The 25027-nt window shown below is 38.0% G+C and overlaps 1 protein-coding gene across 1 annotated transcript in view; it reads left to right on the top strand.

Annotated features, from left to right (window-relative positions):
* SEMA3C (semaphorin 3C) overlaps positions 1–25027 on the top strand; it is a 125923-nt gene that overhangs the window by 86613 nt on the left and 14283 nt on the right. Inside the window, exons 8-14 of the mRNA XM_009462915.2 lie at positions 324–466; positions 2010–2124; positions 4218–4287; positions 7055–7199; positions 12030–12252; positions 22505–22593; positions 24760–24801. Of these exons, the coding sequence (XP_009461190.1) occupies positions 324–466; positions 2010–2124; positions 4218–4287; positions 7055–7199; positions 12030–12252; positions 22505–22593; positions 24760–24801 (827 nt within the window). The remainder of the gene's footprint in view (positions 1–323; positions 467–2009; positions 2125–4217; positions 4288–7054; positions 7200–12029; positions 12253–22504; positions 22594–24759; positions 24802–25027) is intronic.

The raw sequence follows: 25027 nt of genomic DNA on the forward strand, positions 1-25027 counted from the left end.
CCCCTGATAACACACTGATTCTTCCTTATTCTTCCTCCAAGTCTTTGAATCTCTGCAGTAATCTAATACTATTGCTTCTGTATTTTAACTGCTTTTCTAAAAATCTGCTGTGGGATAAAATGTGAGGACGCAGAAGCTTAAGGCTGCCAGTAAGAAGCCATTCACCTGGTAATATCTGTTATAGCCCCACATGAGGCTAGAGCATATAGCCTAACCTGTCACAGCAGTACCTCAATATGCATATTACAGCATTTCCTTGAAGTAGTCAGTAACTGTCAAATCATTATTTGGTTTCATCTTTTTGGTATACTGTTTCATTTCAGAGCCTATTTTTGTGGATGCTCATGTTATCCCAGATGGCACTGACCCCAACGATGCCAAAATCTACTTCTTCTTCAAAGAGAGACTCACAGACAACAGCGGCAGCACAAAGCAAATTCATTCAATGATTGCAAGAATATGCCCAGTAAGAACTATTTTGTTTGCCAGGTTGTTGGGACAAGCTGCTAGTGTGACATGATAAGCTAAAAGACTAAATTATTGAAAAGCCTGTGATTTATATTCGAAACAAATTTCCTGTTTCAGCTTCCACATTCGTAATTAAGAAGAGCTGTTACTGAACACACAGCTAGGGTCTGAACGTGTTACATATATCTGGCTATAGCTATAATGATATGGAAATTTAGAGATTCAGGAATTTGTGTATGCACAACTACTGCTAGCCTTTTCATTCCTTCTTTTGGAAAGGTTCAGGAATGTTTGTGTATTCCTTGTCTTTAATCTGGGTGGTCTTTAGAATTTGATGCTTTGTGATGTTGTTGTGCATCGGTGTGAGGGCGTGTTTGGGATTGTGTTAAAATCCTTCTCTAGCAATATGATGTGGCATGTGATCTCTTTTATAAATTCTGTTTTCTATATTTTTGTGAGAGTGCCCAAAGACCTTTTTGGGTATTTCGCAAGGAGACATTTCACACAATTATAGCTGTATTTGTTATTGTTACTGTTGTAATGAAGCCCAGATGATTTCTGAAAGGCCTCAGCCTGTTTAGACTTACACCAAAGTCAGTGACAGAATCCCAAAGCCAGTGAAAATAAATCTGAGCCGGTCATATTTGTGTACTTGTATACCATCATATATCAACACCTTTGAGACTGGCCACATATAGTAGTAGAATGGTGCTAAGAGAGACCCCCACAAAAGACCCCTTATGGGTCACCCCAAAAGTCTGATTACCAGCTCCAGGAGCACCTGGAGCACATGCACAGCATTTCATTGAAATTACATTTGTCTAGCTTCTACATTTTCTTTTCACCTTTCCTTGGGTGACGTTGTGCTATGCAGCTTGGAAGACATTGTTCTTATCTAAAGTGTTCACGAGCAGAATGAGGCAGGACCTCCACCAGCTGGTTTAGCAGTACTGATTCCACCTTGTAGTGGAGAGAGATGGAGAGATCCTTGAACTAGCTGTGACCAAGCCAGCTCTGGACCAAGCTAGCAGGACTTGCAAAAGTGCAAAACTAGCTTGACTCATGCTAGTCATCATTTCTGAATTTAGTTCAGAGAATCCATCTCATGGGCCAGCACGGCTTACTAGGTCAGATGCAGCTAAAGGCTGCCAGAACTAGGAGAAACATCCCTTCATAGGACTGTAAGACCTTTTAGAGGGATCATGGACTTCTCCACACTAGGTGTCAGTGAGCAGTACAGACCTCCACAGTCCTTTCCAATCATACCTACACACACTACTGCTGCACAAAATCTACTGCCCAACCCTCCCAAGCCTGCTAGCGCAGAACAGAAAATCTGCTCAGAAAACTAGCTCTTGTTTTTCCTGTATCTGGAGTGTTTAGATGAGGGGATTTGGTTTAGGCTTATCTATTTTTTATATTGAATATACCACCATAATTGTCTAGATGATGAGTCAAATTAACCTGAGGAAAATGTGGGAAAACCCAGGAAAATGTTAGCTGTGTTGTATTTTTTTTCTGAAAATAATATTCCTTTCCAGAATGACACAGGTGGTCAGCGTAGTCTCGTGAACAAGTGGACAACATTCTTGAAAGCAAGACTTGTATGCTCAGTAATGGATGAAGATGGAACAGAAACGTACTTTGATGAATTAGGTATGGCAAGAAAACCCCTTAAAAGTTTTATCTAAATCCTGCACCCTGTGCATATTTAATCATTAATGTTCCTACAGCTCCTTAGTCAGGTTGTTGACAGTAAAACCTGGCCCTGTAGAAATTCATACAAAATTCTCCTTGCAGTTTTATGACAGGAAATGAAAAAATTCTTCATAAAGTTCTCTGGGTAATTATCATTATATTTGAAATAAAGGTAATTAATCTTGACTGTAGAGGAATTATATATGTAAAGAATTAATATTTGGGAGGGAACATGTAAGTGAAGTCTGTTGTTATTTTGCTCCAGTTAGGATTATGATAGAGGTTTTTTAACATACATTTCTTTGAAACTGTTTCTTATACCACTGTGTAACATACAGCTTTTCCGCAATACAGTTTTTATTTTTTAATCACTGGGTAGAGGCCTCAATTTGATAGTTCAAGATAATGCTAATAAATCCTGTTACTGGCAATAGCAATAATACTATGAATAAATATTCAGTCAATAATCTATACAGCAGTCACAAGCTGTATAAGGAATTAATAGATCCATATCTTGATACATAAGTGCCAAACAACATTATCAGAAAGGTTCAAATTCTGTATTGTCCACAGTTGTGACATACAAAGTCATAGTTCTAAATTCAGGTATTGGAAGATCTGGTGTGTGTATTAGTATAAATAAATCTAAATCTAAATCTAAATCTAAATATAAATATAAATACAAATACAAATAATATAAATATAAATAATATAAATAGCTAATGGGTCCCACACTAGGGCTGCATCTGATGGACCTTCTCTCCATTGTAATCTCTCTGTCTTTTCTCTGTCATTATTCCTGATTCTCATCATAGCAAATGGGGTTTGGAGTCCTTTTGACTTTATGCTTTACAAATACTTGCTTTGGTTCAAAGTTTCAATGGAACCTGATGGGCCTAGGAGCAGATCCTAACTTGCTGTAGCTCAGAACATACAAGGTGCTTGGAGGACTGACTTTCAGAAGTTCCCAGTGCCTCCTAGCACTGCCACAGCAACTAATCTTTCAGAGCTGTGATTTACCAGCCCACTCCTCTTCAACAAAGCAGTAGGATAACTGCTTTTAGTTTTCTGTATGACAAAATGGAGGACCATACAGAATAGGAGACAATGTTCTCATCCTGGGATCCCAGCACAATCCTGTAGCAAAGAGTAAGAATACAACCGCAGCTGGAAATTCATGTATAGTGCAGAAGTGTAACACTGCCAGTCCTTCATGGTGAAGTCTTTTGCTTTTGACATACTTAACAGAATGTTTAAAAATTTCAGAGGGTTAATGAAGGAGCCACTTAAATTGATGGAAAGCAGAAGAACATATTTCATGATAAAAAGCTCAAAGAGTTCAGTCCTTTTGTGTACTGTAAAATAAGTTTAAGAGGTAGCTTGATTGTATTTATTAAAAACATTTATAAGGAGAACTGTCAGAGATTAAAGTATTTTTCACTGAAGTGTAAAAAGGATCAACAGATCAGAGGTAAAGGTGGGCAAATTCAGTTCAGTGAGTAGGTACAGTTTTGCATAGTGCAGTCAATAAATCCTTACACAACAGAATCTGGGAGGTTTACATCTCTCAGTGTCTTCACTGCAAAACTGCGTGTCATTCATATCATGTTGAAAATGAGCTAGTGAGGGTATCTGGAGTGTGTACTGGACAGTAAAACACCTAATTGTCCTGCTTTGCATTACATCCATCTATGGGAACTCTTCGTCTTTGACCTACTGCCACTTAAATGTTTGCCTACTGTTGAACAACCTGCTGAAATGAGATCCAGCTGAAAGAAATGTGTGACATGGATCCCGAACATATTTGAAAATCTTTGCCTTCTGTCTTCATAAGCTAGATGGCGAGGAGTTAATTTCCAAACTATTTCTGAATGTTCAAATGCTAGATTTATGCATATGGTCCATTCATACAATAAGTCTGCTTTTTCTCATTCAAGTCTGAGACAAAACTACTGTTGATCTCAGCAGGAGTAAAGTCAGAAATTAAACTGGAAAATAAAATTTGTATTAGTATTCAAAATGTTTTTTCTTTTTCCTTTTCTTTCTTACAGAGGATGTGTTTCTTTTAGAGACAGATAACCCCAGAACAACGCTTGTGTATGGAATTTTTACAACATCAAGGTAAATGGGGAGATTTGAAAAAAAATTACCTTTCTGAACTGCCCAATTTTCTATATGAAAACTGAAAGTGATGGTTTGTGGTCAAGGCTGTTCTGTGCGATTTTGTATGTATGTCTGCTGTGGCCATCGTTTGCATGCAGGAGTGACAGTCTCAGTATCATTACTGTTGGTATCCATATTAGAGCTATGCTGCTTGGAGCAAACTGCTCCCTGACATACTGTCAGCTGGCACTGGGAAAACACTTCCATGGAGGGCCACTTGTTACCGTCCAGCAGCAGAAAGCTAGATGACTTCAACGCAGTGAACTCATGTGGCATCTGAGAGCAATTAACACCTCCTGAAGGACATCCAGCACCCTGAAGGATCAACCCGGGAATTCTTACATGAATTCATACAAATCATTTCCAGTCTCTCAGCTGGCAGATGATTGCACAGATGGCAAAATAACCCATGTCGGCTTCAGTTGGCTACAAAAAGACAAGCTTATATGGCATTTGATCACCTCCTTGCAGCCTTAAGCTCCCTGTTATCAGTCAGTAGTACTTACCGTCTAGTTTAGAAAGCATTCAGTGAGCTCCCAAGGGCAGTGGAAGTACTACATATGGCTTACTGTGCAGAAACTCTCCACAAAGATAGACCGACAGGCGGACCAACAGATTCTGCCATCTCTACCTTTGTTTTTTTCACTTTTCTCTTGCCCTCTTCACAGAGTGCTAGTATACAGAGCAGAAATAGTTACTGCTTGCTGATTTCTGATACGCTATCCTGCATTGTTTAGCTGTTATTACTTAACTTCAAAGAGGGTTTTTTGCTTATTTTTTATTTTATTTAATTTATTTGATCAAAGTAGCAAATTATTTAACTTATTACTAGTAATTCCTTTAATGGCAATTTCTAGTAAAAAAATCCTTGCATGAAAAAATATTTTTTCCCGATGTACTTTTCTGTCTTTTTTCATGTGGATCCAGGGATCTGCTGTCTCAAATGTGTGAACTAGCCAAGAAAATATGATTTTATGATATTTAATTGGGAAAAAAAGAATCCCATAACTTGTAAACATCTGGTGCTGTCTACATTTTATGATTCCTAGTGCACAAAAAGAGAAAATGCTGAGGTTATGTTTAGCAGTAAAACCACACTTATGATTAGGTTGTGGATGCAACATGCCTGAACTAGAAACACTTTTACCTAATTCTCCTGGTATTTCTGCAGTGGATATGAGGTTTGAATCACAGGACCATATAAGGTGACAACAAAGAGAAAACTTCACTTTTTCCTGGCTCTCAGGCTGTTTTCTCTCTCTATTGAAGTTTTTACACTCAGGCGTTTCTGTTATCATGAACCACATGGTCTATGCTTTCTTTCTCTTTGTTTGACTATAGATTGGATGTGTTACCTAGTTAAATACAGCAATCATAATGATTTTTATTCCTTAGCAGTTCCTTTACGGTCGCCTCTGTAGACTTGCAACTCGTAACAGTAGCAAGAGAGAAACATCTCACCAAATAATAACTATTAGTACTTTTATCTAAACCATAGAGAAGGAAAGCAAGTAATATTGAAGCAAATTATTTTGGTGGCATAATCTGCTGTAAATCTAACATAAAACATTTGGAAAGATTAAATACATTTCTTAAAACCTATTAATACCTACTAAAATTTCCACAAATACCATAATCCATCCAGGTTTCTCCTGCCAATCCATATATAGCTGAGAGCAATGCGGATTGCACTTTGCTCGTTTAGACACTATGTGTAATGTTTTCAGGTTTTTTTCTGGAATTTTTTTTTCTTTTTCAATTGAAAACAGAGGGTTACTTAGATTATCTTCAGCCTACACTTAACATCAAGCAGATTTCAGACTGTCTGGAGTTTCCACTTTGTTAAGGTAAATATCCCAAACCTTATATGTAGTGAGAGAAAAAAAAAAAAAAAAGGAGTTAATTCACTCCAGTCAGCCTTAGCATCACTCTGGAAATTATTCCCCTAGTGCCGTCCATCATCACAGGGTGATGGAGGCCATTCAGGGCTCGTGCTGGCTGAGGAGACATCTGAGACCATTGCTGAACCCAGAGCAGTGGCAAAACATGCCCTTCTCATAGGTGACCCCCTGGGTTCTCCTCAGGAAGCATCAAACTTCAACTCTTTTGAAGGGGTCTTTGTAAAACCAGTTTTGTGGGTGTGTTTGAGGACTGTATAGGAGTAATTCCTTTACAGCCACAAGCTGTCCCCATTTTGCCTAGAAAAGCTGGCAACTGATTGTAATAATCTAACCAATTGTAATTGCACTGGATGTTTTGATTAACATTTTAGCTATGTATTTTAGGAGGCTCATGGAGGTCTTGTGGTTAATATACTGGTATGGAGTTCTGGAAACCTGTGCTGAGCTTGGCAGTACAAAGTTTATAAAACTCTTGTCTCACTGAAGTCAGCAATATTTTTGCCATTGATTTAACTGGGGCCAGATTATATTTCTTTTATATTTGACATTAGGAAATTTTCTTATTCTACCAGTAGGGTAGTACCTTCCTCCCTCTTTTTATAGTTCACTGTTCAAAAAGGTGCTGGGTCTTAAGGAGTAATGGTGTATGTGGAGAAGCTAAATTAGTTGATTTTAAATATATTAAATCCATGCTATAGAAGCATTAAATTGTATTAAATATATTCTTTTAGAGGTATCTTTCACTATTAGACCATGCAAAATGATGGAAAAGCTATACAAAAATTGGTAGATTGCAATACTAACTTTTCCCTGTTGTCTTCCAGCTCCATATTTAAAGGCTCAGCTGTGTGTGTGTATCATCTATCCGACATCCAGACAGTGTTCAATGGGCCATTTGCACACAAGGAGGGCCCAAACCACCAGCTGATTCCATATCAGGGCAGAATTCCGTACCCGCGTCCTGGCACCGTAAGTACAAAGATGTTTATGCAGGCTTGCCAATTACTTGTCTATGTTTAATACATAAATAAATATTATTTATTCTGGAGAATGGACTGAATGTGTCTATGACACCTAGTTACAGTTCAGAACAATTTTATTTGCTTCTCAGCTTGCCATACAAATCACGTAGTATCTGGAAATCTTCTAGAGAATTAAAAGTCGTGCAAAATCTTAGTCACTCTTGTTCTTTCTGCTCAAAAGGCAGTACGAATTATTTCATTAGATGGCAGTCATATTGTTTATATGTACATTTACATTTTGTATGTATGTTTGAGCAAAAGATAGCTAAATAAATAAGCGTACAAAGACAGCGCTGTGAGTGTGTTCTACAGTCTGGATCCAAACATCTGTAAGTCTGTCTTCAGTCTGTATGAATTTTCCATAGTTCTCTAAAGTTTTGCAGCTCTACTGGGATGCCTGGGAGATGTAGTAGGAGAGCAAGGCTTCTGGGACTTGTAATTTGACTACGTCTAATACCCTGTCAGGTACTGAATCTTAGATGAGAAACCTAGAAATAGATGAGTTTTCATGCCAATCAGTTCATAGCAGTCCTCCTTGTTAAAAATGATTTTTGTGTGCCTTGAAAATTTTTCAGGACTTCCTCTCACTCTATTGGGGTAGTAATAATCATCCAATAAATTCTGTACACCATTAGAGCTAGCTCTGATTCCAAGTTTAAAAAAAAAGTCCCATGAAAGATTTTAAACAAATTTTTTTTTTTTTCTTTTCACCTTTATGGTGTATAAAAATTGCTGTTGATGCAGTTTTGTCTTTATTAATTTGTTTACTTATTTGCACTACTCAATTTAGATTTAGCAGAAGTATGAAGTCAATATTTCCAGCTTTAATGAAGAATATATGAACTTTCTCTAGAATCTTCTCTAAATCCATATTTGCTAAATGAAGCAAATTTTGTTGACTCCTATGAAGTCTTCTTAAAATTTCTTAAGTATCAGAATTAAATGTAGGCACAGAATGATAAATCATCTCTCGATGATGTAGTTATAATTTTTTTAGATGAACACCTTATTGCTTTTCCATTTATCACAGGAAATTAAATTTTATTTTAATTTTGCAAGTCACTGCAAGAACCTTTAACCATATCACTCTTTCATTCATATTCATCTTTGTGCTGTAGATCTTGTTCTTTCTCTTTCTTTCTCTCCTATACACTAATGCACAGATACATGGAATATCTTTCCCTGTTCACACAATTCTTCATGACATTTTAGTGCAGTTATTACTGGCTGCAAGATTTAGGACTTCATGTTCCAAGATCTCTAGAATTAGCTAATCAATACCTGATATTCCACTAAGGTCTAATGCTAGCATTATTCTTTCTTTGCAATTAATTCATGCAGCTCTAATATCCTGAGTTCACTGAGGCTTTAAGCCTAAACTTTACAAAAAAAGAAAATAAATGACCCATTTGAACAGGAAGTTTCATGCTCTTGTGATTAGTCATATTTCAGAGTTTCGTGCTGCTTCAGAATATTGTATTTGTATGTGTTTCCTCAACCACTGCCATGTTATTCTTGGTTCACCTCATGGAGGCTTATGAGGTATTCCAGACGGGCCTAAAAAAATTGGGCAGCACAAAGGAAGGGGAAAAAGAAAATTCAGATTTGGATTTAATCTGGTGACAGAAATTATATACATTTTTCAGATGTGCTGATGAGCTCTGAATTTGAAGCTAAATTCTTACATCATAGCTCACACAAAAAATAAAGCCAAAAGAGATTCTTTTAAGACGATCATTGCTGTTTTTCTGATCACTGGCTTTTCTGTGCTTCCTCACAATTCAGCCACAACACAGTATCTTAAAGGTGTATTTTCTAAGGTTGGACTGGTTTGGCTTTGCTTCTGTTTTACTGCCAAAAAGTTCCAATTTTAAATGCATACCACAAAGTCTATTTTTCACTTATGTCAAAGCATCTATAAAAAGCAGGACATGACGATTTTTTTGCTGCTCAGAATTTGTGTTCAAAAGGTTAACTTCGAAGAGCCATGGTTGCAGACTATGGGGCATGAGGCTCTTTCCTCTGGAACACAGGTTTTTTGCAACTTCTGGGATGCTGGACTAGACAGGCATGCCTTTTTATATGACATGGAAAATCCTGCTTTACAGTTGCCTAAAGAGATATTCATACTAAACCTCTGGACAGAAATGAATGTTCATTGTGTTGCAGTACATTGGACAAACAATGAAAAGGCTTCGGTATAGCTTCAGTAGGATTAAATAAAGCAACACGTTCATTTGGCCATAATCAGCTCCACAGTGTTTGGCTGCCCTTGGTTTCTTATTTCTCCACAAGCAAAACTTACTTATGGAAAAAGAAAGGGAAAAAAAATTACATAATTGGCATCTTGCTACTAAATTCAGTGATGTTTGAGGATAGTTTCCATTTTTCAGAGTTTACAGAAATAGCTTTTGTACCTACAGCATGTTGGGGAATATGCTGTAAATTAAAGAATTCTGTTTCTCTACAATCTAACTGCATGGTGATGAACTGTGAACATAATTATCATGTAGCCAAGTCCTTGAATGAGGTGTGAAGGATACACATTCAATCCCTCCAGGAAAGGGAGAGCTTATAGGGTTCTTCAGTAACATCTTTTGCTTGTCATTGGTTTATAAGGAAGATAGCAAAAGAATTAATTGATTAAAGATGTTTCCTAAGGCTTTGCTCAGAACAACGATATAATGTCAGTTTTTAGGGTCATGCTGGGGTGAACCATAGCACAGACATTTTTGCAGGACGTCGCAGACAAAGGTCTTATGATCTCCAAGTCAAGAATGGAAGGATAGAAAGTATCAGAGAAAATCTTTTAACTGAGCTGTGTGGAACAGGAAAGTTTAATTTGAACTGCTTGTGAAACAGAATCCCTTTGGAGAGGAACTGGGGTCTGGCAGATCACTACCAAGTAGAATAATCCTGCTAATAGCCTACAAATTTATGAAGACAGTTCTTTTTCAACTTTTGTTGCTAATCTTAGCAGATAGCTCCATACATTTCCTGGAAGACTGTGGATGCAAGTGCCACAGAGGGAAGGAGTAAAGCAAACAAGATAATCAGAATTCAATTTTGTGAGAACTTAGAGGACTAGCATGTAGTGTCATTTCTAATGAGAACCGAACGAAAACCCTCAGGATAATTAGGAGTCCAGAAGAATCAGTTGTCAAGGATGTCAGATGGGAAGAGAGACCCATATCTGAGCTGAGTTCTGGTTCTTCTTCCTGAAGGTAACTGATGCCAGAGCAATTTCTTTTAAAGAATTCCTACCAGAGCTGTTCTACTTTGTATAAATAATTAAATCCTAATTGAGCCAGAAGATTATTCTAAAGCCTGGGGTTAGGCTGCAGTCCCCTCTCTACTTTGTTCCTGGTATTTCCCGATGAATAGTTTATTATGCACAAGATGGAACAGCTTCTACCAGTGAGGGTAAAACAGACGCTCCTGCCTGGTGGTTAGAGGGATCCCCTGGGAGGTGAAGACCCAGATTCTAACATTTGCTTGCATCAGGTAGGTTGGACACATGACTCATATATCCCCAGCGAGTTTCCTAGTCTCTCAGAGTATGATTCATTTTATGTAATTTTAGCCATCTAAAAGCAGAGCATCTAGTCTGAATTACTGACTACAGAAGAAACCTACATGGCTGACTAAGAATAAATGCCTGACTTTGAGACAGTAGAAGTCAGGTGAGGTAAATGTCTCCCTAAGCTACTAGCTATTTTTGTGTCTGTGGTTTTGACCAGAAATTCCATCCTAGACGTAAGAATGGTCCTCATCAAAATAAACAAGTTTCCATGAAATGCTTCGTATTGAACAAATCAACATTTTCCAACTGGAAAAATATTGTGTTGAAATATTTCTGAATAGCTCCAATACTTCAAGGAGAGTTTCACAGCTCAGAAATCTGGTAAGGGGTAAAATGAAAGCTCAGGAGCAGCAATAAGAAGTGTGGTAATGGTGGCTGAAAAAAAGTAATTTAAATTAACATAGGTACATCCAGAACATTGTACCAGTTACTGACATAGCTCCTGATTTCTTCCCACAGTCTTCTTTTAGTTTCACTCTCAGTAAACACTTGAGATTTCTAAGATTGCTTTTATTTCCTCATGAGGTCCAGAATGCCTCAGGGCTGATTATTTGGATTACATGTAAGGAAGCATCCAGAATATTCATGGACCTCTGTTATTTCTCGGGCATAAGGGAAAGTGTAGACAAGATCCTGTGAATGGTCAATCTTCTCAGATGTAAACGAGTCGTCATGGGACCCCCTCATCAACTCCATATTATTGTTTTTTCAAATTAAGATGAGTCACAGGCCCTTTCACCATCTCATAGTCAACATAATGACTAGAAGGATATTAACCAAATTATAGTTATTATCAAATTTTACCTTTTGCCTTTGTACTAACTCTATAACTGTGAAAGTTTGGTATCTTCCCATACCAATCACTTGGATTTTTTTTCTCAACAGGCAGTTTAGAAACATAAAGAATGTGGAAATAGGTCCAGAAGTATGGATCTTTGCCATCAAGATGGGATTTTTGAAAGTGCAAAAATATGTTTGTGTTTGCTTTATCTGAATTGATGGGAGTTCAAAGCATAGCTATTCAAGCACTTCATTCCCGTTACTGGAACATAATTACTTTCAGTCAGAGTCTGAAGTGCTCTTTCGGGAACTTACTTCGTCAACTATCTGACAATATTTGTAAATGACTTGGAGATGAATACTCTCTGAAAGATGGTAAGTATTGTTAAGCATTGCTATGCATGTTTCTTACAGTGTCCAGGAGGAGCCTTCACACCTAATATGCGGACAACCAAAGAGTTTCCAGACGATGTTGTGACCTTCATCAGGAATCACCCTTTGATGTTTAATCCCATTTACCCAATACACAAGAGGCCATTAATCATCCGGATAGGAGCCGACTACAAGTATACAAAGATTGCTGTGGATCGAGTGAATGCTGCTGATGGAAGATATCACGTCTTGTTTCTTGGAACAGGTAAGACAGACTAAGCAACAGTTGTTTTCCTCCATTGAATTATAATTTCAATCAACTCCAATCTGTACAACTTGTAGCTTTCAGAAATGTTTGTTTAAACATATGTGCTATCTACAAAAATGTCTAAAGAAATCCATAAATTATTCTCTTTTTACCTTCTGTGCATTTTTATGTTTCCTATAGATGTTAATTATGTGCAAGAGATACAATGTATTGATAGGAATTTTATTTGAGACAGAAATGAACACTAGTATATATTGTATTTGATCTAAATTATAATACTTCTCTTGACTATGGTTTGTCTGCAACATGATTCCACATTAGAATTTGATGCTCTCTAACAGTAAAAATACCAAAATCTGGCTTTGTATTGTTTTGTATACTCTCGTCATCATTATTTAATATATGCTGTGTAAGCTACTTCTGAAGAAAAACATGATCTGATCAGAATGTAACAAAGGCAGAAATAACAGCTCCACAAAAAAAGTGAAAATATGGAAGTATTTAGCAGAGAAAAAGAAACAAATGGTTGGAGTCCTAGCAGTAGTGGACACAGAGAATTTGATCCAAGTATTCTAAAATAATTTCTGTGTAATATAACCTACATTTTGTTTTTAGTTGCATCAAATTTGAATCTGGTGTTACGCTTCTGAAGTCTGCAGGGAACAGGTCAAGTGATTCTTGTACTGATCAATATTGATTTTTTAAAATATTCAGATACGAATCACACTTTTCTGATTGAAGCAGACAAGCAGAGTGGTACTTTGGCTAGACCCTAGGATTCATTCACATCTGAAACTCCTGCTGGCTTAACAGGGCATTATAGGTTGATAGGCACAAAGGCTAATCTTTTTTACTACAGATGATTTCAAGTAGAACAAAGGAAAAGAACTCCAGGAGAACAAATATATCTCTGAACATCAGAAAATAATTACAGAGATGGCTTGCATTGCTTTTATGGTTCACATATTACTGGGGTCCTGGTTGTTTTCTGCTTGTAGAATAACTGTGTCTGCCAGCAAACTCACATGGGGCTGGGAAAAACCATCCTGTTATAACAGATTTAGGTAGCTAATGCTAAAACATCCCACAAGAATGTCAGGCTTCTGTAGGGGCAGGATTAAAAGGAACTTTCTTCACTCTTCTTAGAAAAACCTCCCCAACTATCAAAATCAGCAGGGTGCCCTTGTGCTGAAGGAGCCTCCTTGCTGTATGAGCAGAAGTGTATCCAGCCAGCAGGTTGCTGGAAGGGATTCTTCCCCTGTATTCGTCTCCTGTCAGGAGTACTGTGTCCAGTGGTGGGCTCCCCAGTGCAAGGAAAACATTGACTTAATGGAACAAGATCAGCTGAGGGACTGTAGCGTGTGATGTATGAGAGGCTGAGAGAATTGAGTTTATTCAGAGAAAGCTAAGGGGAGACCTTATTGCTATTGACACCTATCTAATGGGAGGGTACAACTATCTAATGGGAAAAAACAGATCTGGACTCTTCTCGATATCAGGGTGAGAGGCAATGGACTCAAGTTGCAATGTGGGACATTGCAATTAGATATAAAGGAAAAGGTTTTCACTGTCAGAGTGATCAAACATTGGAACAAGGGCCCAGAGAGGCTGTGAATTCTCCATCCTTGGAGACTCAAAGGATTCAAAACCCAACATGACATGGCCCCAAGCAACCTGATCTAATTGGGCCTGCGTTGAGTGGGGGATTGGACTAAATGACTTCTAGAGGCCCCTTCCAGCCTACAAGGTTCTGCGGTTCAATGAAAGGAAATAGGAAAACAGAAACGCCTCATTCATGTTCTTGTGTCAAACCTTTACCAGGTCACCATCTACTGTACTGTGAATGCTTAGTATACTACAAGGCATAGCCAGGGTAGAAGTTCCAGTTAATGAATTTCGTTAGGAATGTCATCAGTTTTTGATCTGAATATTTTTGTTTTCTTCATTGGCAGTTGATAAATAAGTTTTAAGGTGTTCTTGAAGATCTCTTTGATCCTACTTGCAGAGTCATTGAAAACTACCAAATTCAGCTAATCAGGACAGGGCTTTCTTCTTGAGGTGGGTTTTTCCCCCCACCTCCCTAACATGTAGCAACATTTTTTTTTTAGTTTAATTAATGCAGCTACAGCTCTTGACTTTGTGAACCTTTAAGGTCATTTTCCTCCCTTCCTACAGAAGTAGAGTCTTTGTACACTACTGTAGAAATATCGGAAGTGTTAATAGATATTGTCCCTACTACTTTTATACAACTCCACAAGAACTCTTAGTAAAAGAAAAGGTTTGGTTTTCTATTAGCTTTATTCCTTTCCAAATCACTATGTTTAGCCAGAGTAATAGCTTGGTAGGCTTGGTAGGCATCTTTCAAATGAACGTTTCATGCATTTTTTTATATAGTGGCGCCATTGTTTTAAAATGCTCTGTAAACCTCTAATGTTAATTGAAGGAAAATTCTACTAAAAATTAGTGGGAAAGAGAAGACATATAAGTTTCCAACCAATATAGGATTCTTAATGTAGCAGTGATAGTTAATACTGGTGTCCTGGTTTTGGCTGGGATAGAGAGTTAATTTTCTCCCTAGTAGCTGGTATAGTGCTGTGTTTTGGATTTAGGATGAGAATAATGCTGATAACACACTGATGTTTTAGTTGTTGCTAAGCAGTGCTTACACTAGTCAAGGACTTTTCAGCTTCCCACGCTCTGTGAGGTGCACAAGAAGCTGGGAGGGGGCACAGCCAGGACAGCTGACCCAGACTGGCCAAAGGGCTATTCCATACCGTATGATGTCATGCTCAGTATATAAACTGGGAGGAGTTGGCCAGGGGGCAGGGATCACTGCTGAGGGATGGGCTGGGTGTTGGTCAGTGGGTGGTGAGCAATTGCATTGTGCATTGCTTGTTTTGTATATTTTTTATCATTATTATTATTATTATTATCATTATCATCATCATTATCTCTTCCTCTGCTGTCCTATTAAACTGTCTTTATCTCAACCCACAGGTTTTACTTTTTTTTCCCAATTCTCTCCCCCATCCCACTGGGAGGTGGAGGGTGAGCAAGTGGCTGTGTGGTGCTTAGTTGTCAACTGGGTTTAAACCACGACAACTGGAAATGTATTGAAAATTTGAAATTTGCATGAAAATGCACAATACTGATATTTAGCATTTCCATAATTCTGCAAGAGATAAATACAGTTCATTTCATTTTATACTTTGATTAGCTTCTAACTGTTTTTAGGTGATGAGTGTGGCCTCACACATACACCTGTGACTTGTTAAAAACATTAACATTCCTCAGCTTGTCCTTACGTTTTGTTAATCCTCTTTGGTGTATCAGCACAGGGTCCATTATGGGACAAATACGTAAATTGCAGCTCTTGATACTTTATATTCATTGCTTTATCTTCTGCGTTACACTGGAGGCGAGGATCATTGTCTGCTTTCTAGTGAGCTGGAGGGGAGGCATTATTCTTCCTCAGTAGGGTACAGGACATTAATAGCTTCCAAAGTCTTCCTCAAAAGAAATTGGTGCAATGTAAGTTACTGCATTTCTCAGTCCTTTTAAATAAAAGTGATCAAGTTTCAGCCACTGAGAGGAGAAACTTGTCTTCTTTATTCTCTGCTTTCTGTGAGACTCAGGAGGATTCGATAGAGATATTAACTGTCAAAAGGAATGCAGAAGGGATTTGCTTTGGTGTCAGTTCATCCCAGCAAATGCAAAAACCACATTGTATAGGAGAATTTCATGTGATAATTTCCTTGGGAGCCTGGAGCCCCACAGCTGGAGACAATGGGACTTGACACCTGGTGACAATTAGACTCAGCTTGGATGGCGAGTTACTGCTGCTGAACTGAGATGTTGCCAGCCATGTCTGTCACTGTCAGTGACCTGTCTCATGCTTGAAATTGGAGTGTTTTATGTCTTGCCAGATGCAGAGCACACAAAATGTTTAGCTTTTCCTCTCTTCCTCCTCTATAGCCTCAGTAATAAATCAGTTCCTGAATGAAAGCGAAGAATAACAGAAGTATAAAACTCCAAGAACCCCAGTGGTTTTCATCATGTAGCCATGGCATGGGAGGGTATAGACAGCTGTGTCACTTTTTCACATTAATGTGAACTAAATGTAGTGTTTCCTTTGCACGCCCAGACAAAAGTGCCTAGCTCACAGGGGCTGGTCCATGCCAAGAGTTAATATGTTGCTTTTCTCCCTCGCCTACGTAGCTAACAAAATAAATCCCAGGGACAGACATTGTTCTCACAGCATTTCACCTGCTTTTCAAATGATAACTATCTCCTATTTTCCCTATGCTTTTCAACCTGAAGACTCCCAAAGCACTTAAAAAAACTTGTTAGTTTTGTTAAGTCCACACAAAGGGATCTCTTCACCCCTCTCTGAAATAAGCTGGTTTAGAGTAAGGAGCAAGTCTTCAATGGTAGAGAGCAGTGCTACAAGAGAAGAATGCTGTATACCTCGTCTTCCCAAATAGAAACCTGAGAGATAATTTACTTGGATATAATGTAATCACTCATTTGCATATTTGACAAGGGTGATGCTAATGATACTTTTTCCCTATGCAGTGAGTAATAACATATTCTGTTCAGGAATTTAGGGTTAGAGTTCTTCTTCGATTATCCCATTTCTGTGGTAGACCAGGACTCAGTCCTGAAGTTTTTGATTCACCTTAGAGTTTTACTGTAATTACTTTACTCATTTCAGTTATATCTAAAGAATCCAAGCTTGCAACATTTTCTGTTTATACTTTGGTAGATTGTTTTCCATCTGACTTATAAGAACAGCAGTAAAACAGCATGAGAACATTTTCCTGAGATTAATATTTATTTTTTAAGCATGCCACCTACTGCTTGTAGTACGAAAGGCTTCGGTCAAAGTACATGCAGATTGCACAACCATAAGATTATGCATGGGTTTTTTTATTGCTCTTGGTGTTATGAAAATATTTAAATGTCTGGGTCAAACTAGGGTACATGACACAGCCATGGGCACCAATAGGATTTTTTTCAGCTCTTTGCTATCAAGATAGGATATGTTTTTGTGTAAAGAGATCTAACTTACTGCCGTGAAAAGGCACTTCAGACTTTAGTGTGGCTTATTCAGATGATTAATGTGGGCCACATGCACCTGATGTGGCATGAGGTTGATCGATGTTTCTTATTATCTTTTCTTTTCTGATGCAACACTTGTTTTCAAAGTCTGGATGCAGTAAGTGCCTTCATAAGGTTGTAATATGCATTTTCATGGTGTTACATGATGGCTGTCTTTTTGGAAAACTAACCCTTGCTGACAATGGTAGCCTCCAGTAACGCAATAGCCAAAATCATGTAATGAGTTACAGATTCTAACGGAGATAATCTGGTCAGAAGAGCAAGCTTGCCTCCCACAGACTCGCTGGCTGCAGCTTCATGTCTGCGAGCTTGGGAAGATGATGTTGCACAACAGTGGCACCACAGGCAGCAGACAGTTTCCTTCTTCCTCTTGGTCATCCTGCCTGAGTCACTCAAAACCTTTCATTGACCAACTCATCCAATGCTTTTTCACAGCCTTTTAAGAAAATATGTAAGTTAAGAGGGCATTCCTCCGCCAGTTTTATTTTCCCTGTTCACTTTTTGTTCAAACAAGATCACAGTGTGTCCCAGAAGACTGACTGAACTGGGGCTATGTGAAAGTTTTGCCCTCAAGCGTGAGCTCATTAGACATTTGTATCCGCCTTTTTGTTCTTTGATGCAGCTTGAAATGACTTTACAAAGTTTCACAGCGATACTACGAGTTGGAAAAAAAATTACACCTGACAGATGAGTGAACCAAAGCACAAAGAAGTTAAGTGGCTGTGGTGGGAGCCCTGACTTAACAGCAGACACCTAAAGACAGCAGAGAGTGTGGGGACCTGGCTCTCAGCCCTGACTGCTGACCTGCTGCCGCCTCAGGTGCTCTGCTGAGCCTGAACATTTTCTCAAACAGAGGGATTTTAAGCATTCTGCAAACTCTTTGCTTCCTTTTTTCTTCGTAATGTTATTTGTTTGCATCAGTTTCAACTCAAATTAGAGACCAAAAATAGTTAACCTGCCATCAGGCTGACAGGTACAACAGAGAGGAAAGTTTTCAGAGGGTCTCCAGCAATGTCAGACACATCAGGGAGGGGGATTACTGCAGGAGGCCTCTCTGTGAATCTCCTGGCTGGGTAGCGGTGTCCATTGCAGTCATTTTTTTATGATGCCGAAAAGTCAGGGTTTTTATTTGTTGTTCAATTCGTGCATGTGATGTGGCTCAGGGGTGGATTGGTCCTGACTCTCTTTGAGGCTCACAATACTGACAACTGCAGTGTTCACTTAGGGCTGGGGAAAGAAAAGGTAGTAGAAATTCAGAGAAAGAGATTTAAATTTGGACCTGCAGATTCAGCTTTTGGAATACAGATTCCAGCCAAACACCTGTGTATTTTTCATTGCTGTTCATTAAGCTTTGCCTTTTCCATTGCCCATGGTCAGCCAGACCAGGAATTAGTGTAATCAGACATCATCCAACTGGTATCAGTGAAGCTTAGCTGATTAATACCAGACAGAATCACACCCTACGTTTCAAGGAAGGTGTTATTATTATTTGTTTCCCTTCCTTCCTTGGACCATTTATTGGACTGCCTTCTTTCTCCATTTATTTCCCCCTCTGCATACTTTCTACACCTTTTTTAGCCTGTAGGATGTTAGCATTTTCCTCCCTTGCTGTGCCCTCTTTCTCCATCCTCTCAGAGGGAACACAACCTCAATAACATTGTCTTCCATGTCAAGCTGGGAGACTGCAGTTGTTCAAGCAGGTTTGAAACAGAAAAGGAGTCATTATGAGTCACCCTTGTCCTCTTGCCATCAGCTTGAGGGAGATTCCTTCTTGCTTGTCTGTCTGCCCTTAACTCACAGGCTGCTGAACTGATGTGAGGCTGCAAACAGCTCCCCGTGAAAAGTCAGGGAAGTGGTGAGCATAAATCTGCCTCTTCACTTCATACGTTCTAGTGGTGGATTGATATTCTGGAGACACAATAGCTTTTTTCATGACTATGTGAAATCATAAAAGTGTAGAACTGTTTGCAAGTGGATTTCTAGAAGTAACAAGTAATTGGCAAAGGAAACCATCCTGTTCACTTTTATGATTTTTACAGAATTAGCTTATAATTTCATACATTGACCTAAACACAAAAAAATTTGACTTATACTTGTTTGATGATCTCTTATGCCTGGCTTACAACACAAAAGATTATCTGTTATGAAATACACTGGGAAAGAGCTTAGGCACTGCTACTTTGCATCTATCTCCTGCACTGCACAGTGCTGCATCCTTTCCAGCCTTCCTTCTGATCCAGGGAAGTTAGTTTGCTGCCTTGCCATTAAAGGTCCTTTCCAACCTTCCTTCTGATCCAGTGCATTTAGTTTGCTGCCTTGCCATTAAAGGAAATAAGCAAAACTCTGATGTACCATAAGCTTTCTGACGTGAACATGTATAAGTAAGTGCTTGATTTGTCAGCTACTGTGCTTATAGTGGAGACATCAGTACTACTGAGAAAGGAATGAGAAGTGTTTTCTGGGCACAAATATTTGCTTTTCATTTATTAAGGAACAGGCTGAGAAACAGTAGAAAAACTATCTTTAGAAGGGGTGGAGGGCTATAGCCTAAAAGCCATGTATTGTTGGAATTATGCATATATATATATGTATATGTAGAGACTATTGGAATTCCTTGCTTTAAGTGGTTTCATTTAATGAATAGCTCTTTATTGCCTACTTTCCCTAACATGCATATTTATTTTAAATGCTGTGTTAAGTTTACTAATTCCTTTAAAACAATGGAACATTCCTTTCTGCAATGATCTGTCCCTCATGGTACAATAATGAGTCAAAGTGAATGGTAAAATATTGAGTCAAAGGGAATGAATACCAAGGTAAACAGTCCTTAACTCTGTGTATTTTGTTGGGGTGTGACAAAAAGGCAGATAGGAACCTAGTTTTCAAATAGGAAAGTTTATCAGGACACAAGGACTTGGCGTCAGGCATTATCAGTATTTTCTGTGCCAATGCCCAGGATAAAATCTCCCCTCAGGTTCTGATTTCAGTTTGGGGCAATATTTGAGGACCAAAGACAATTTAGGAATTTTAAATGTGTGGCATGTACTAATGGATCACTGAAATAAACTGGTTCTTCAGAGGCTCGGCAGCCTCACATTCCTTTGCAGGTAAGGTCACTGTCAACATGCTTAGTGCCCTGTATGTCAGGGTTACAGGTAGCTGACACTTTGCAGGCAGCTAAGAAAAAAACAAAAGGCTGCAACTCCTTCCTGCACTTCTGATACAGTATTTTGTATCGTATAGTTTAATGTTAGAGAGAAAACTGATAAAAGGATGCAAAGAAGCAGACGTAGACTGGGCTTAAACTGTGTATATTTGTGAGTGGGTTATTCCCTTTCGTAGGAGCAGAAACACGCACACACACATGCACACGCATTTACTTCTCCTTAGCTCCAATGAGGGATGCATCTGCAGCAGTTTAAAGCTTCAGTGGGTCCCGGCAGTTAGTAAATCTATCTCAGGTTCTCATAGCTTTGCTAATACTGGCACCCAGTCTAGACCACAGCTGTGCTATCACAAGATTTAGTTTCAGTAAAGTTTCTTCGGAAGGAACTGGTTTATCGTGCCATTGTATAATGAGAATAAATGTTCTCCATAGAAAATTCTCATGAAAAATTCATGCCTAACGTGCCCTGAGCATGTACAATTGATAGCTACACATTTTTAAGTCTTGTCAGCTTTCAATTTCTCTTTTCCTTTTTTTTAAATGACAAAATACTACAATGTGCTCGCTGTGTGTGGTCAGGTCATTACATATCAATATTCTGGCTTTAAACCTTATTTTTAAAAATAAAATATATTATTATTTGCTGGCTTCCTCCGGGGAAATAAGAAGATGTAAATTATTTACTGTAACCAACTTGCCCTCCAGCTCCAGCTATGAAATTTAGTCATTGACCTTAAAAGCAAAAGCAAAATTGCCCTTTTTCAGTTTACATTGTTGACATCATGAATTGCCAAACAGGAAGCTAAGATTTCCTTTCCTTGGTCACAAATTCATAAAAATACTCATAGATACTTACCTATATTGCACTATACTAGTGTTTTACTAACCGCACAAGTCTATAATGCTCATAAAACTTTTGAAGGCCGAACAGAATCTATACCATGTGGTCTCATTCCTCAGAATGAATATTAGGCAAATAAATTTATTCTACTCAGACTAATTTCCAGCCTTTCAGGCAATGGGAATTCTATGTTCTGTGCTTTTTCCAAGTAAAAATGCTTGTCCTTGTGATTCTCCTACAGTCTGCCTTTTCTGCCACATCAGAAATAATTCAGTGGCTGTCTCAGCCTTTAAGAGCCTTCACAGATGGACCCCTCCATCTCATATATTCTTTCCACATTACAAATTTGGAAAACTAATCACAAATATCCCTTTGGTATCACTCATCACATCTACCCTGCAAAAACAGTGCCATTGCCCTATCCTTCTTACTTCTTACTCCTTTGATCTGAGTGGATTTGGAAGGCTTAGAACTGTATTTTGAGAGGGCAGCCATGGTAGAGTAGGTACAATATCTTCACCTTGCTTTTCGTTTTTTCCTTATGGACCAAAATATTAACTCCTACCAATGTGTAACGGACTTGATTATTGTTTGACTTTCCTGAAAAAAAAACCTTTCATCTTACTTTTTTTAAGTGTAGGTAGAGTTATTCTTTGGAAGGTTTACCTTTCATGTCATCAGTTGTCATTATGTTTTGTTAATGAATATGGATATATATTAAATTCTGCAGTGTCTCCCTTTTACCTGTTTATATTGCTGTGTTTTAACTTTAAGATCATTAGGATAGATACTGCCTCTGTCTGTGTGTCTGTACAGCAACTAGTACAAAAGATACTGATTTTGATTGATCTTTCTGCGTAGAATGGTAACAGTATTGGTAGTAACTCCAATCTTGCCATGACTTCTTCATGTTCATATATGAGAATAATACTATATATAGTATTCCTATGCAAGGAATTATCTCATGGTTCTTTCTGACCCCAAACCCTAGAAATTACTGAACATTTCTTACATTTCTGTATGTCATGCTTTGATGGTTTCTCTTAATAATTGATAATGGTTCATCTGCTTTTTTCTTTCTCTCTCTGTCACATGATCTCACTTTTTCTCATCTTTTCCAGACCAAGGAACCGTACAAAAAGTTGTTGTCCTACCCACCAACTTCTCTGCAAGTGGAGAACTAATTTTAGAAGAGCTGGAGGTTTTTCAGGTTTGGCTTGCTCCTACTTTTATTCTTCCAATGTGTATGTTCACACAAACACTTTGTTCTAAGAGACTTTGGCAAGGGCAACTGTGACTTGATAAAAGATCAAGTAAATGTGCATACTGTCAGCTTGATACCCACCCAAAGAGGAATATAAAATGTCCACTGTTAGGAAGGCTGTAGCTAGCTGAAGTCCTTTTTTTCCCCTATATTTGCTTATTTTTTATGTTGTTATACTGGCTAGAAGGATTTTGATAACCACATTTTTACGAGGTCATGTTATAGTAGCTGCCAGAAGGCAACTTTTATCATTGACTGTCGCTATTTACAGATGGAATCTAAGATTTTTGTACTTCTTTGATTATCTGATAATCTTCCTGATTCTGAGCTGCAGAATGGAAGCAAACTAGTGTTGGTTTTGCTTAACTCCAGTTTTTCAAAGCCACATGCCTCTGGAGTCAAGAAAGCTACAAGCTTAACACAACATAAGCTGTAAAGAAACACAAACAACTCCAGGGAGAAATAAGGGAATAGCCTCTGTCAATCACTCTGGCAGGTAGCAGCTTGTAATAACCTAAAGAATATGTTCCCCCTCATGTTGAAAAATCGCCTTCAAATTTTTGAATGGGCTATTCTTTAAACCAAGTAGTCTCAGGGCAAATGGTAGCATGCATCTATAAACCTAGTTAAGGGTTTTGTCATGGGCTTTTCTCCATTTCATTGAGGGGATACAAAAAGGAAAATTTAAGCTTTTTTATCTAGACAAGCAGCATTAACAATTTCATTAAGAGAAAGAATACACTCTGTGTTAACACTCATAACGGCATAATTAGTCTTCCTAGGCTTTTTTGTTGAAGACTTCCCTTTAAAAAAGATATATGGGAGTAATACTACCTAAAAAGTACCCTTCACCCAAGTACTACTAATTCAATTTACTGAAAAGTAAATTAATACAGCAAGCATATAGGTGGGCTCAGAGGAATCCTGACCCTAAACCTAGTTTCCGGGCCACTGTGCACAGACTTTTTTATCCTGAACCCTCAAAATCATGATATTGTAACCTCTGCCATTGCAATCTGTGCGGGCAGCATGGCAGTATTTTGATGAGTCTCTGCAAGAAAGCAGGAATGAGATCACTGGTTGTGTGCTAGTACGTATCGAGAGTAAGCAAAGCATTGATTCCTTTCTGGAGTATAAGCAAGGAAAGGAGAATGTGGCATCAGATCCAATGTTGCATTTGACCTTGAGTCTCCAGACAGTTAATGAAATACTATAGCACCTCTAAACTCCTTCAAACCTTTGCCAATTCACATGATTTGCAGCCAGATTTCCTACTCCTGGCCTCCTTGCTCTGCTTGTAGTCCACTGCAATTAATACTGGCCCACCACTATGGCTTTCCTTTGTGAACTGAGAAAATGCTAAATCTTAAAAAAATGCTGAACATTTTTTATTACCGTCAATTTTATCATTTGTTTGGATGAGAATAATGAATTGCTTCACTTGCTTAAGGCAATGTATGTGATAATTCCTTTTCCAGCTCTTTAACATTTGGTTTGGACACAGACAATAATAGAATGCAGTGATGACACACAGTAGTATACAGTACTGTCTCTGGGAAAGAAACATTCAATAACACACATACCATTTTTAATATTCTAATTGTTGATAACCTGAAATAATATGTTGGACGGTAACCAAACTATGCACTGTAGATAATGCGTAGGAGAAATATAACATATTCTTATCTGGATCCTATGGTAAATACACGTGAGCTATTGTATGATTTTTCTTTATCATCATCATCAAAGAAAAAACATTGTTTCTTATTACAAAGTGAGAGTAATGGCTTCAAAACACATCGCTCCTATACTTCTGAAGTAACACAGATGCAGGTTAATTAGAAGTGTACAAAAACTTGTTGATGCACACGAGTAAGAATAATGCAGTTGAGTTTAGCTAATACACTTTGTGAGACATTACTTGTATTTATGTCATTTGTTTAGTTCTGAAAATAGCAAAAAATTAGTAGGAGTGAGTGATGCCTTTCCAAGATATGAAAAGTTATAGTTTTCTTAGATAGGACTTAGGTTTTATTGAATTTTAAATTTTAATATTGGGACAGTATTAACTAGAGAGTCCTTGTAATTGTGGTTTGAAATTTTGTCTTTCAGAGTAATTCTCCTATAACAACAATGAAGATTTCATCTAAGAAGGTAAAGAAAAGTGGAATGCTTACTTAGTGTTTATTAATGGAGAAATAAACTGACTTAAAGATATTAGAATACCCACTGTTGTGCAGCATACTAAATATAGGCAGGAGATTTTCCATAATGAATATGGAGAAACTTGACTGAAGTTTGCATGAGCTGTTTATATGTCCCAGAGCCACTAAGATAAAACAATTTCTATTCATGATGTATCTTTTCTAATTCACTGAAA

The sequence above is a fragment of the Nipponia nippon genome, unplaced genomic scaffold (assembly GCF_047370975.1).
Source record: "Nipponia nippon isolate SJK-2023a ecotype South Korea unplaced genomic scaffold, ASM4737097v1 scaffold_3, whole genome shotgun sequence".
Classification (NCBI taxonomy): Eukaryota; Metazoa; Chordata; class Aves; order Pelecaniformes; family Threskiornithidae; genus Nipponia; species Nipponia nippon.